This window comes from Python bivittatus, unplaced genomic scaffold (assembly GCF_059951505.1).
Source record: "Python bivittatus isolate LINGU-HERP-01145 unplaced genomic scaffold, Pbiv_v1 ctg000070_np1212, whole genome shotgun sequence".
Lineage (NCBI taxonomy): Eukaryota > Metazoa > Chordata > Lepidosauria > Squamata > Pythonidae > Python > Python bivittatus.
In genome coordinates, this window is record NW_028277034.1 from 19,411,768 (window position 1) to 19,427,429 (window position 15,662).

Genomic DNA, 15,662 nt, shown 5'->3' on the forward strand with positions numbered 1-15,662 from the left:
TTTGAAGTTGTTCAAAAGATTTATCAGGTAAACTGCATTCAAAGATGATTGCTTTGAACATCACAGACAGGAGAGTCACTCAGAGTCATCTGGAGTCAGCCAGAATCAATCAATCAATAAAAATATTAAAAAGGAAGCCAACAGATAATTCACTTTTTAATCTCTAAAGTTAAAAATGGATTTCATTTGATAGTTGATAAGCATGGTTTATCAAGACAAAAGAAAGACTGTCACCATCCTCAGCATTGTGTGTTCTCACCTCCAGCACGAGGGTGAAGAGAATATCACAGATTTTTAACTTTAAGATTAAACTATCATTGATTTCATCTATTCTTTTAAACTACAGTTAATTAAAACAAGAACAAAATCGTTGTTTCTTCTTGATTATAGCCAAACAGAAAAATACAGGGCGGAGGGGAAATTGCAAACATCCACTGAGGAGAGTAGGGTATTTTTTTCTTAAAGTGAGAAGGCGAACTACCCGTAGCCAATAATGCAGTCTTTCTCGACTGGGGTTCTAATCCTGCTAGTTATTTAACAGAAATATGTTTGCCTTGTGAGTTAAATTTTAAAAACTTTAAAAAAGAGAGATTAATTTCAAAAAAGCTAAGCCTAACTTTTTTTAAGAAGTGGGGGCTAAAAAGTCATTTTTAGTTTTAAATAAGGGGGAAAAACCCCTATTATTGCACACACCATTCCTCATTAGCATCTTGTAGAGTAGAACTTTGTGATAACACTTTTAGGCCTACTTGGTAAGGTAAAAAAATATAATCAAGTAGGATTGTTTTTTAAAAAAAGGAAAAACTGAAGTTTCTTCTATCTATACTACTGACTTGCATTAGAGTTGATATCCTTTGGGTGGGAGGGAGGGAAGGAGGGAGAAGTAAACAAAAAGAGTAGTCAAATGAAGTTGGCCAAAATAAACATATCTAACAGAAGAATATCTTCTCTCCAAACCAATTCTATTCTATATAACCATAAAGCAATGAAAAAAACCTTGTAAAATGGTGTAGGAGGCAATCCTTTAGCTCCTTGAACCTTCACTTCACCACTGTCAATGCCTAAAAATAATGTTTAAAAATTTAGGATTATTTATAATTAAATGAAAAAAATCAAATCAAATTCTTTATTTACAACCAGAGATCAGCAATAGATATAACCAGATAAAATCAAACAATTAAATAGAAGTAAAGAGAAAGGACTGGATGACTTTGAATACCAGTCTGAAATCAGCTCACTCTCTCAGAGCCCCAGAAGTATGCTAGACCCAGGCTTTGAGGAACTTGCAAGGTATTTGTACACCTTTACATCTTCTAGCTTGAGGAAAGGATTTTTCAGGGCCAGGCATAACATCTTTCCATCCCTACTATTAATTGGCAGGTATGCCAAGATTTATCTAGCTCAGCGCACTTGCTCTTGTGACTCTGAGGAAATCAAGACAATTCAACATATCCTTCTTTACTGTAACTTTTATAAGGAACTTTGAAAAGACATCATAGCCCATTTACTAAGTTCACATGGGAGAATGGATGATCTTCATACCTACCTTTTACTCTCTAACTCAAACTACAAAACCACCTGCGCAATAGCCAAATTTATTGCTGCAGCAATAATGAGGCAACAACTAACATCAAACAATTAAATTAATATGAATAAATTATGCACTCTAACTGCTTTGTCCTGACAATAATACAATTAAATGAATAACATATGTGGTTTATGTATCCTTAATATTCACAGATAATAAGAACAAATGAGACTTGACATATGTATGAAGGATAGTTCTAAATATGAGGCTTAGTCATGAATGGAACCTCTACTCCTCCAGAATTTTGATCCAATCTATAAGTTATCAGAGAGTGTTGTGCCAGATGTTAGCCCCTAAACTTATCCTTCTGAAAATGTCAGGTCTCTTGTAGATGTGTGCCAACAATTCCTCATCTTTTCCTTTATGCAGCCCACTTCATCATCAATGAAAGCTTCTGAGACCATCACATAAGCCACTGGTCATAAACATAGCAGCTGTGAGCAGTATCGCTAACAGGAACCCTAGACACTCATGGGATTACCAGATTAAATCAAAGTTTGTTTATTTTTGTACATGTACTTGTATACCCAATAGAGTGGTATATAATAATATGATTAAAGGCATAAATAAACAGCAACCAAAGCAAACAAATCCAAATCTAGGCAAACTAAATAGCAGCTCAGATAAAGAGTATTCTAGTCATCATAAAATCACTTAACTGTAAAATCAACACCAAACATATATTCAAACAAAACAGTCTTCATAGCCCTGCAGAAGTTCAGTGAAGAGGGCATCAGGCTACCTCCAGTGCCAGATTTCCACAGTGTGGAGGCCATCATAAAGAAGGACTGCCTCAGGTCCATGTCCCTTTCACTTCTTGTAGCGATTGGAAGAGAATCCTTTCTGGGTCCAAACACAATATTCACAGAGTCCTTTTTAACAAGATTTTTTGTGATAAGAGAGGTAGTAGTATACAAATTCCTGCAAATGAACTTTCAGGACAGAACCAATATATCTCAGTGTACATTAAGGCAGAGACTTCCTGGGTCCCTTTCTCACAACCATATGGTGCAACTGAAGAGAACAATTGTCTTCACTACTAACAGGAAAGTCTGCAGCTGGTTATTTACCTAAGTATTATTTGAAACTTTACCAGCTGGACAACCAATTCTTAGAGTAACACTGTCTTCTTGGGTTGATGTATAGCTGGGTATCATCAGGCTACTGATGACACCTCATCCCAAATCAGCAGATGACTTCACACAGCAGCTTCATATAAATGCTAAACAACAGAGGCCATCCACCAGAGTGATCAATTCTATTTTCATTCCATGCTCGAGCCTGAATCTAGTTTGAAAGGGCTCTAAATAATCCACTTAATCAAGAATCTGTTGTACCCATTCCCTACCACCATCTCCAAAAAGATAAAGCTAGAGACACGGCAGAAACTGTCTAAAATGGCCAAATTGAGGGATGGCTTCTTCAAGAGAGGATGCATTCCTGCCTCTTTCAAAGGCAACGGCATCTTGAAGTCTTAGAAAAGGCAGACTTGGCATCAGCTTTCGATGCTCTAGCTTTTCCAGACTAGACTATCACAATGCACTGTGTAGAGCAATCTTAAAAGTAACTTATAAATGGTTGGTTTTCCTGCTTCAGATTTATCAATCCATTCTTTTGGTGCTGGTTAATGTAAATCAGTGATAAGTATACAGAAATGATTCATACTTTTTATCATGCCTTACTTAAAATCTAGCTAGTCTTACCAGATAAGATGTCCTAGTATGATTATTTTATGAATGGTATTGTTTCATTGCCTGAGGCTGATTTTGTAGGAATTGTTTGGGACACCTTGATTCCATGTCATCCAATGCTGTTAAAAAAATGCCCATATTCCCGTATCTGTTTCCGAAGACCCTGATAATTATGTTTATGTGTCTTTGGTAAATTGATGTAATAGCATTTTTTGCTCCACTTCAGAAACGTATGTATCAGAGTAGATATAAGCTGTGTTACTTATGTTATATATATTTGATGGTTTTTGAGTGATACTATCTTGAAAACTTATTTTCTGGAAAAAAAAAAATTAAGGTGAACTTTAAAGTTATTGCCAAGGTATGTTTCTTTGTCATGATTTCTGATTTAAAGTGGGGCAAATGAAATGGAAGAATAAGGTACTAAAACAGGAATGATAATTGTGCTGAAGCAGCACTTGACATTAGATTTCCTGTATAATAGCCCTGACTACAGCATTTTACATGATGCAACACTATCCGGTGACAGTAGTCTGAGAGAACTATCCTGAGTTCTGAATAACAAAACAATCCTGGTTGATTATCTCAGTGGAGTTGAGCTGTTGTTTATTATCACCGACAGTTTTGGTAGATGGAGCGCTCGTTTAAATTAAAGAGTAAGATTAAAACATCAGTTTTGTTCACATAGATCAGCTGCATTTGAGAAAGGTACTTAGGAATAAATTATATAATTACTATGAATTGGAGGTGTATAAAAACACACATGCACCTTTTCAAACACTAAAAGCAAAAAGAAGTGGTTCACTTAAAAGAAAAAAGGATTGATGGAAGCAAGTTAGTCCAATATTACTTATGGCTAAGAAACAGAGTTCCTCTCTACAGATACCACCATGTCTTCTTATTTATTTATTGGTTAACATATTTATATACCATTTTCCATTATTACAAATAGCAAAGTACTTTATAATAACATTAAAATTGCAATACAAATCATAATTGGATAAGCCCGTATTTACTAAACTAAGAGAACATAATATTCCAGTTGGACCTTACACTATTTTGAATAGTATTTTTAATGTCATTAAATTTATTTGATATTTTAAATATATTTTACACTTCAGCATGTATCATTTTAATGCCAGTATCTACTTCAAATAGAATATAAAGAATATAAAATCACACTTCAATTGAGTTGGGATTAAGTCACCTGAACTTACTGCAATTTCGTTTTAAGTAGATATATTTGCAGTGGAATTGTATGCTTAATATTCTGTACAGCTCAAATATGCCTTTAAAAACAAACACATTAATAGAATTTTGGTTCCAGTTATATTATAAAAAAAAAAAAATCACTCCTGAAATATTAAAAAGAGCACCACTAAATTCACCCAAATGCTTTATCTAATCCTGCCATATGAACTATTTAGTAAAGTAAACAATTAAAGCAGAAAGGCCTGCAGTCCTTTTTCTGGTGTACATGTCACAACACTTATATCTAAAGATATTTCAGAAATCTGTCTATTTCCCATCTGTTAAATTTCTAGTAGAATAACTAACTGAAAGTTCATGTGAAAGTTCATCTGGAGTTCAGATGTGTCATACTGGGCCATTTACAAGCTAGAAGTTCACTTGAAGGTTAAAATATTTTAATTCTTATTTTTTAAAACACAGTTTAAATGCAGCTACTAATTAATGAGGCAATTTTGAGCAAACGATGCACATTTTGAGAACATTTTTAGGTTGATTTTATGTTCTTTGAATCCTTGCCCAACAGGACTGATAGCATGCAAGAGTATATTGAAACTGGCTACTTAACATAATTAATGCTTCACTGACCCAGGGCAGAATCATCCCAGTAAAACCTTAAGTTTATTTAGTTATTCAGTGTATAGCCTGCCTTTCCGCTCTGATGAGGTCACAAAATTTTAAAACAGCATACAAAAGATTAAAAACTAATGCTAAAATCTATTAATACTTAAGTATTTGCAAATTTGGCAAAAGAGATACATCAGATTTTTTAATTCAGAAACATAGGCAACAGTCAGTGACTGCAATCCTAATGCAGTACAGAGTGCAAATAAATAATTGGCAATAGTTATTAAGGTTGACAGATTTTTAAATCAATTGCTATCAATGTCAGGAAGTAATATAACTCTGGCTTATTTCCTTTTATCAAACTCCTTCCTCGCTGTCCTTTTGAATATATGCTGCTTAGGTGTTGCTCAGACAGCACTGGAGAATTGCCTTTTCCGGATCTTATCCTCACTTTCTTTTCTCACTTGATGCACACAGAAGCCATTAGCATCTCTCTCCATCCCCATGTATTAAGTTACATTAGAAGTCATTACACTTCATTTAAAGCATGTAATAAATACGCAGACAATATTGGTATATTCAGATGCTGCATGTATTGAATGTCTATTTATTTGGAGTTCAGAAGGTAAGGACATTTGGCTGACCTTGGCTGCTCTCAAAATGCTAAGCAGAAAGGTAGCTTTGATGGAAGACCACAAGGAAATCCCAGGGCTACAGGCTAGACTAGGAAACGGGTAAAATGGGTAAAATATCCCAGAAGGAGGAATACCAAACCATGTCTATATTGTTCCCGGAGAACATTACAGAGTTCATAGTCACCAAGAGTTGAGCTCAGTTTGGGGAGAACTTTATTTAACTTTTTATTTAACATTAACATGGGTTTTTTTTTTTCATCTTTCTTCCATTCCGTTTCCATTTGTATTGCACTATTCAGATTAAATACATATTTGCAAGATCTAGCTTTTACCAATTTTCCGATGAAAGCTTAACGAAGATGAACACGATGTCTACAGTTTAAGACTGATTTCATAAGTGCCCTTAGCAAGTCACACTAACATCAAAATAACAATAAGTGCATCATTACATCAACATGTGCAAATAGTAAAATTAGGTCATGACATCCGACACCACTATGTAAATAACATCATCTAACCTCCCTTGTCCGCCTCCCAACCCGTGGATGTCCATGCCCAAGTTCCCTGCTTTTGCTCTTCAAATGTTACATGAACCATTCCTCACATCAAACACAAGTTTTCCTATCACTCCTTTTGTGGCCCACTTTTCAGGTTGCTTGTTTAAAGTCCTATTCATAATACCTGATTTAACACACCACATTAACATGGTTCAGTTGAAATGAAAAAAAAAGGTCCACAATGCAAGAGTGCATGTACACATGCACAGCCACTCACTCCACCAATCAGCACTCTGCATTTTCTTCTGCATCAAAACTTGCAGAATACGATCCCTCAGACCAGTATTTCTCAACCTCAGCAACTATAAGATGTGTGGAGTTCAACTTCCAGAATTCCCCAGCTAACACTGGCTGGGGAATTCTGGGAGTTGAAATACACATCTTAAAAGTGCTAAAGTTGAGAAACACTGCCCCAGATTATGGGAAAACTATGACTGAGCCAGCTTTTCAGAGAAGTCTGATTCCTGTTATTACATTCACATATACTTAAAAGCATCCTTTCTTTCAAACAACAATAAAATTTCATACAAAAAAACGTATTTCCCTAGAATAAGAATAATCCAATATCAGCAGACACTGACCTGTGATTTCAGTAAGGGAGACTTGAGAGAAATCACATGTGACATCTGGTAAGAGATATTCTTTAGGATTATCAATTTCATATACCAACTGTTCTGCCACAGTGCCAAAAGTCACCAGGCCCCCTGTGTTGGGTGGTTTGGATACAATAAAACTTCCATCAGAAGAAGATTCTACTATGGGGAAACCGATGTTATGCCTAAAAGTTGAAAATATTAAATTTTAATGATATAGAAGGTATACAAATAGCATATAACGCATGATAATGCTATGTAGTAAAAAACAGAATATCACAAACTGCAAATGTATACCAGTTGGTTTTTTTAAAAAACTTCCAAGAAAAACTTCCTTTCAGCTTCTTAAAATATTCTTAGAGACACCAAATGATCAACTGAATAAACCAATTAGATTTGGAAAAGAGACAAACAAAATATCAAAGAAGTATGGGAGCAGTAACAGTCCAAGAAAACAAATTAATGTCTTTCACGGTGCAGTAAAAAAATCAAAACAAAACAACTGGATATGAAATTGCTTTTGCTACATCTCACTTTCACATTGCAGCTTGGGTGAGGTTTAGTTCAAGTAAATGCATTATGGGAGAATTTTTTTCAAGTTATCAGCTACTCTGCAATCTTCCTTTAACCTTCTTTGCCCTTACGTCAACTGCCTACTCCCCAGGACCACTTCCTAGTCAACCTATCGAAGTTCAGTGCTAGCTAAATGCACACATTCTCTACCCTTATTATGTTGCACAAATTTCATTCTGGTCCAACTAATTCAGACAATCAGTGTTGATCATGTTGCAACCATTGTGCAGTACAGATTGTGAACGCACTGCATTTCATATAGGGCAGTGTTGTCCAAACTTGGCCACTTTAAGATGAGTGGACTTCAACTCCCAGAATTCCCCAGCCAGCCATTGAAGTCCACTCATCTTAAAGTGGCCAAGTTTGGACAACACTGATATAGGGGAAACAGTGATACCTTTTTTCTTGCCAGAAAGAAAGAACAAGGAAAGGACAGAAAGGAGGTTATTGAGGCATACTGTCTGTAGCAGCTTTAACAAACTGCAGCCACAACTTCATGGATATTCATTCAACATGACAGCTTATTAAAAGTCAAAGTATGAAACACAGCAGAGATAAAACAATGGTATACTATAATGAAGCACTAACACATTATGATGTGGCACCAATTCACAAACTGACTGCTGTGGGCAGATTATAACGGCACAATTGAGTCTTCAGCACTGTCAGTTACTTTTATTTAGGTCTTCAAGAGAAATAGATCACATTACTGCATTTTGCCCAAATAAACAAGTGCCAATTGGCAAGAGGTATTCTATTCACAAGACATTAATTCTCAGGGGGAATAAACATAACATCTACAACTGCACTCTCCCAGGACCTAGCAGAGTATTTAGGTTTTAACTTCTAGTGAAAGTTCCATAAAAATCTTATTAGCGCTAGTTTCCCTGGAGATGACATAATTAAACAAGCTCTCCATTATCTTGGCCATGCCACACTTGAGCAGTACTACTGAACATTTTTAAACACTCAGTGGCTGTCAGCCCTTGAAATGCTGAATAAATCTCATTCCACACAAAGTCCCCAGTTTCAACATACCTTTCATTACAAAGAGCCTGAATTCTAGGTCTGTAGCTACAGAACAGCTACCTAGGGCATGTTGGAACTATGTTATTATGAGACTAGTATGCTTAAAGTGAAGTCAAATTAAAATTGTACTTAAGGACTAAACTGGGCTTATTTTCTAGATTTTTAAGCAGGAAACATTCCAATAGAAATTCTAGTAGAATTTCTAAAAGAAGATTGATATAAGGTTACTCCAAGTCAAAATAACTTTATTTTTAGTACTTCATTGACAGTATCTTCATAAAAAGTTGATGTGGCTCATAATCCAGTGATAAAATGCATATACTGAAAAAAATAAAGAACATATTCTATGGGAAAATCTGAACATGCCTCTTTTCTAAGTTCAGACATACAGTATATATTCACTTCATTATGGAAAGATTTAAGCACTCCAAGTTGTTTAATGGATAATGCTCGAAATGAATAAATTAATAATCTTCCTTTGAATTTCAGATCCTTTCTATCAATAAGGTAAGTATTCCTATCCAATACTATGTTGCAAGTTGTATGTTGCTGAATTGCCAGAAAGCAATCAATCAACTATAGAGCCTTGGCAAGAACCAATTAAGGATGAGGAAGCATCCGGAGGACTTCAAAGTATGACATCACTTCATTAGAAATAAAAGGAATACTGCCATATCAACTCATTTTTTAAAAAGACAAATATTAATTCAAACAATTATGGATCCTAGTTTGCACAGAATAGTGTAAGGCAGCTTGGGATAAAACTGGGCTTTGACTGCACTTGTGGCATATGGCCCAAAATGTATCAACGTTGAATGGTACTATCCTTTTCATTACCAGGAATGTTACATGTGGCACTAGGTTAATGCTGGAAATCTAGTTGTAGAGAACCACAGACATTACCATGGAGTGGGAATGTGACAACAAATAATTTAAGACCAGGAAAACAAGAGAACATTAATAACTTGAACTGACTCTGCCTTAACTCTCTTTGGTATAACAGGAAGAGAGGTAAAAACACTGTCAGGCTTTCAAGATTCTGCTACTGTAGACTAAAGCATATCAATAGAATTCTTCTACTTGGAATCATCAGGCCTACCTTGAAGGGCTGACACTAGTCTATACTAATCTAGGTGTTATGTAAAACCTACAATTAACAAAACCCACAATGGGCAGTAAGTCCATTTGGTGATGAATATGGCATATTGAAGATTGCCATTTATCATTTATATTCCAAGTGACAAAGAACATAAGTTAACAAATGAAAGAAAGAAAAATAGATGTGGTGTGTGTCTGGGGAAGGACATAACAGATCTGAATGATGGTAGTCTCATCTTGTGGAGCAGAGTTGATACAGGAAAGTGAAGAAGTTTATGTCAGATATGTCAGAAACTATAAATCAGTATCATATCGCTGTTTGTGGGTGTATATGAATGTAAGAATTCATAGGTTGGTGATAAGTACACATTACACTCCAGTGAGTAGTGATAATAGAAAAAAACATAGAGGTAATTAATGGGAAAAAAATATTAACATTCTCAAAGAACATGATCCAAAGGGAAAAATACTCTGCTAATGTTCAGCAAAACATTGCTGAAAAAAATAAATGCTGTGAAAATGCTGAAAATGGTAAGGGTGTGGTGAAAGCAAGGATGGTTCGTAAGGACAGAAAGATGAGAGGTTTAGTTAAGGATGTAGTTTTAAACTAGTTTTAGCTAAGTTCATTTCCTTGTTTCTTACATTTTTACATCTTTTGCTTTCTATTTTTTACTCCTTTTCTGCACTTTGTATAATATTTACCCCCACAGGGATATATATACCATGATGGGTATGTATGCATATATGTATACACACAATTATAAAGGTATGATAAATAGAAAAATCACATCCCATGATAGAAATACTGCAGAGATTCTATTAATGTGACCATAGGCTGAATACTGTCCTTTATCACTCAGCAATCTACAGTTTTAAAATATACTACAAAATACTCTTCTACTAAAGTGTATCAAAAGCACCTTTCAACTATTTATACACTGAGAAAAGACCGACTCTTGGGTAATTATCATTATCATTATTGTAGCTGTTATGGAACTGAGGGCCATCTAAATCAATTTATTAACAAACTACTAGAGGCTTTTGTAAGCCATTAATTAGCTTCAGCTAGAGTTATTCCATTGTAATCACTTTGTCTGTGCTTTTGCTTGTTAACAATCAGCACTTCCTTAACCTGCTAGCGGGGCTAGAAAAATTGACCACAAAGACTTTGTAGGCTGACCACAAACACTCCATACATGGACTAGCTGACTAGAATAAAAAAAGGAGACAGGGCATTCAGCTCCAGTGCGGTTAGAGGCGTCCAGACAAGGGTCCAGAGGTGAACAAAAGTGTATCATTAGCATGCTAAAAAGCACACCCAGAGGTGGAAATTTCATATGCTAATATCCCCCCCCCCGGACTATTATGTGATAGAATGCTTTCGTGAGCATGTCTAAGACATATACCAATCAGCTTATTACTTCCTTGTTTAAACTGTATAAAAGATGGTTTTGGCTTCAAGAAGGGCACTCAGTTTGGACTTGGGTCCCGAGCGCACCTCTTTGTTTCTGTGCAGAAATAAAGTGTTGGAATTCACTTTCCTCGACTCTGTGTGATTTATGGCTCATTGCACTGGGTGAAAACGAACCCAGTATCGGGCTGGATTAAATCTCCTAAACTGCTATTACTGTAATGTAATTTCAGTTCCCCCTTCATGGATCACTGCCTTGTCGTGGTGAAGGGGCTTGCGTAACTCAGTGAAGCCATGAGCTATACCATGCAAGGTCACCCAAGACGGACAGGTCATGACAGAGAGTTCTGACAAAATGTGGTCCACTGGAGAAGGAAATGGCAACCCACTCCAGTATCCTTGCCAAGAAAACCCCATGGACAATGTTTGAGCATGAAACTGAGCAAACTCAGGGAGGCAATGAAGGACAGGAAGCCTGGCGCAATATGGTTCATGGGGTCACGAAGAGTCGGACACGACTTAACGACTAAACAACAACAACAACAAATTTCAGTTCATCATCACATATCTTAAAGAAGAATAAACATACCAGTTTGGCACAGTGTGCCAGTCAGTGAATATTCCACCTGTACACTGAGCACCACATTCAATCAGATGACCTGCAAGACTGAAAATCATATTTAAATCTTATTGAACTGAGTTTTAAAAACTTAATATCTACTGAGAGTTTCTAGTGTATAATCTTTAGTGTGTAGACAAAGAAACCTTTACTACAATCTAATCTGATATCCTATTGAAACCAACCCTGAAATATCATCAATTAATTAACTAATTAACTAACTAACTTCAGGGATTTTGACCCTTGTATCATTTTAACAGTATTTGGTATTTTCTGAAACAAAGATGACATTTACCTTCCAGATGCTAATAGGTTGAATTCATCTCTAGTCCATCCAAACTAGAAAAATAATGTTTAAAATATTAAGTGAAATAGAATTAAATAGTGAGCTGAACGTTAAAAATCACATAAAATCACAGAGTACAACAGATTCCCAAAGGCTCATGAAAGCTCAGGTATTTCCCAGTTTCCCTTTTTATGCATGCTCACCTGTAGACAATACGAAAGAGGCATTATGGGAATATGTTACCCATGTTATATGTTACCCTTTCATAATCCATCCAATTTTCTTTTTCCCGTTTGTATAAATTGCCTGTGTGACTTCATACAGTAAGCAGAGAAAATGCTCTAGTGACCCCACAATCCATTGAGCCTGACTGTATTGTCTGTGATTTAGATTGTACATTTCACAATTAGACCAGCAAAGGTAAAGGAGGAAGGTAATATCACATATATGCAATATTTCATATATATGGACTTCCCTGTATCTTTAAACAGGACCAATGCAAAACTGTTTCAAACCCCACTTTGTTAATATCAAATAAAAATAAAGAACTTGTGGTTTCTAAGGCAAAAAAAAAAAAAACCTCCACCATCAGATTTTTCAGAACTGTTCATTTTGCAAATTAACTATACCAAAGTACTGGTATCATCTTAAACAATACTTCAGTGCTCTGGATGTTAATTAACTAAATACTTAATTCAAAAATGTTCTTTGGTTGTTTTTTCTTAAGTTGACCATTTCTGCCATCTTGTGGTAAGCGAAATTATTTGCAAGTTGTAGTCAAGGTAATCCAAATGAAAGAAAAGTTAAGTAATTATATTATTTTGAAAAGCAGCACATATTTTTAAAATGCAGAATGGAAAAATAGCATTAACAGAAAATCTCTCTTTGAATTAGATTTTCTTGGTAAAAAGAAAAAGAAATATGTGTACCATACTATTTTTTTAAAACTGTAAGAAACATGTCTCAGTCCCAAACTTAAAAGTTCTGTATATTTCAGAAATTGAATTAACAGTTGCATCAGGGTTGGGGGCATGGGGAGTGTGAGCTGGAAAGAGGAAGAAAAGAAGAAAAGAGAAGGGAAGAAAAGAGAAACTTGCATCCTATGTAGTAGATGTTGTAGCTTTGCTGTTGCAGGAATCACTGTGGATTGTTATTGCTGGGATCGGTGATGGCTGTGTGAATTCAGGTGTGTGATTTTGCTGGAGGGAAAGACAAGTCAAGAGGCAGCAAAAAGGCAATGATTTTTACCTATTACACTGGGAAGAACAAGAGCCACATTATAATGAAAATGCATTAGTGCTTGGTTTCAAGGACTGTAGAGAAAAACAGCTGGAATTGTATAAAAATTCATAAAGATAACTGGTATTTAAATAACTAAGTAAAATGACTAGTAAAAACGAAATTATTTTAAAAATATTGATCCGCACTTACAGAATGAATTAGTGGTCCCAACACAAGGCTACTGTCAACACATCTTCCAATCACCACAACATCTGCTCCTAGATCAAGAGCTCTGCTGATTGGTCTTGCACTGAAAAAACAATATATTTACCCATCAAAATCTTAGGTAGCCTGGCAGGTTCTGGCTGCCAAAAATAACAAAGACTGCAGTTTCTACTTGGAGTGAGAACATTAGCAAAACAAAGATAGCAAAGTGCTCCTTCCCAGGAGAGAGCTCTACAGGAAAATACAAAAGCTTTCCCTTCCTGCCTATCTTCATTAACAGTGTAAAACATTCAGCCCGGTACAGGACAAAAAAGGAGCAATCATGAGCCACGTACATACTCCTTCTCAGGAAAAAAAAGGCTTATTTTTAATCTTGAAATGCCAAAGGGATTGAAGAACTGAAGAAAACAAGCCAAACCAGCAAGTTCAAGTATGTCTTTATGACAACTGGCACTAGGGAGTGCAACCAAAATACTCAAGACCGTGAATAGAGCATGCAGACACACTAAAGTTCAGTAATCAGCCCAACCAACCATCATAGCATCTTTGTGTTTCAAACAAACTATGATGGCTCCACAAACAGTAGTATACATGACAATCCACAGAATGCAATAAACACACAAAGCTCAACAATCCAACTAAGCACATCATAAAGTACTGAATTACTCTTTTTTCCCTAAAAAATGCACTCAGAAGTTTGAAAGAGCCACTGATTAACCAGCCAATTAAAACTACATCAGCACAGAGATTTTGGGGGAGAAAAGACACTATTTGGTTGGCTTGCTGAGCTTAGCTAAGCGTGCATTATGTTTATGCTCTTTTTGTCCTGTTCTCCATGAAACTTTCAAAATGACTTTGAAGATGAAAATACATGATATGCTTAAAGACACTGCAAATCTCAGTCAGCACCAGCAGGAATAAATACCTAAAGTGAGTATTTTAAAATTCTTTAGAAAGAATGACTTCACAGATTATAACCTAAACAAGATGAATTAAAGAGATTTTTTTAATGAAGCATTTCTAGTTTTCTCAAAATGTGAATCAGAGAATGTATTCCTTCTTTTCAGTTTGATTATCATAGCATCACTACTTAGTTAGTATGCACTCCGTCTGCAGTGGATTTATCATAGCTCTTTGACTTTTACACTAGAGACTGCACACATTTCATTAAGCAAACCATCTCACAAATTAAAACAATATTTTTTAGTTTGGCTCAAAAATTAAAAGACTCTACCCAGTGCAGATAAATAAATGCACACTATACAGCGCTTTCTCAGATAACTTTTTACAAAATAAGTATTTAAGGATCATACCCCAAATATACGTTCATGCTCTGAACGTTTTCTGGAAACAGTTTCCCATTCTCCCCTTTTATAATAGTTTCTTTTATGTTGTTTAACTGTAAAACAAAACAAAACAAACTTATGAATTGAATATGAAAGTATTAATTGTATACTGCCGAGACATATACAGCACAATATATGTTATGTACATATTTTAAATATTAATAAAAACAAAATCTTCTCAGTTATGAAACACTAACCAGCACAAGTCTACATTTTTAGAAAAGCATTCAATATTTAACTAACAAACTAAAGAAACTACATAATTTAAAGAATCTCAAAGAAACAATAAACTTCTATCACGTTTTCACAAAATACTTTCCTGTTTCCCCAGTTTGCCATGAAGCCTGAAGTGTTACTAAACTGTAATCTGAGCAATCCTTTTCAACCATGAACAAGCCACAGACAGAGACACAGAAAGAGTTATTGAGAACTACTATATCCGCTTATCTGAATTTAACACTGTATTTAGGCAAGTGAGCAGCTGGAAACAAACCTACTATACAGTGGTACCTCGGTTCACAAACTTAATTCGTTCCGTGACTCTGGTTGCAACCCGAATCAAATTTCCCCATAAGGTTCAATGTAAATACAGTTAATCCGTTCTGACCCCTCTGAATTTGGTTGCCAACTGATTTTGGTCACGTCCCGAATCAAATTTCCTCATAAGGTTCAATGTAATTATGGTTAATCCATTCTGAACCATATGTATATTTTTTTTTAAACCACAAAAATATGACACAAAGTACAGTACGAAGAGAGAGAACGCTAACCTTGCTCGTCGCGACTTCTGGCGTGGAGGACAGGAAGGCGGGTGGGGAGGCGGTTATTGCTTGGAGGGAGAGTCCCCCTTCCTACAGGAAGCCATGACCACGTGTCACGGGAGGGAAAATGGCCGCGGATCCTGTTCGTCACCTGATCCGGCGTTCACAAATGGAGGCAAAATTTTGTGAACGGAGCTGTTCGTGACCCGAATTG

The 15,662-nt window shown here is 35.7% G+C and overlaps 1 protein-coding gene across 4 annotated transcripts in view; it reads right to left on the reverse strand.

Moving 5' to 3' along the window:
• The window catches only part of LOC103061691 (uncharacterized), a 72,210-nt gene that overhangs the window by 49,301 nt on the left and 7,247 nt on the right, over positions 1-15,662 (reverse strand). For all 4 annotated transcript variants that reach the window (XM_088132726.1, XM_007436464.4, XM_088132727.1 and 1 more), the window contains exons 5-10: positions 14,655-14,740; positions 13,327-13,426; positions 11,905-11,948; positions 11,580-11,657; positions 6,868-7,064; positions 997-1,061 (exon numbers count right to left, since the gene is read on the reverse strand). In XM_088132726.1, coding sequence (XP_087988852.1) covers positions 997-1,061; positions 6,868-7,064; positions 11,580-11,657; positions 11,905-11,948; positions 13,327-13,426; positions 14,655-14,740 — 570 coding nt within the window. The remainder of the gene's footprint in view (positions 1-996; positions 1,062-6,867; positions 7,065-11,579; positions 11,658-11,904; positions 11,949-13,326; positions 13,427-14,654; positions 14,741-15,662) is intronic.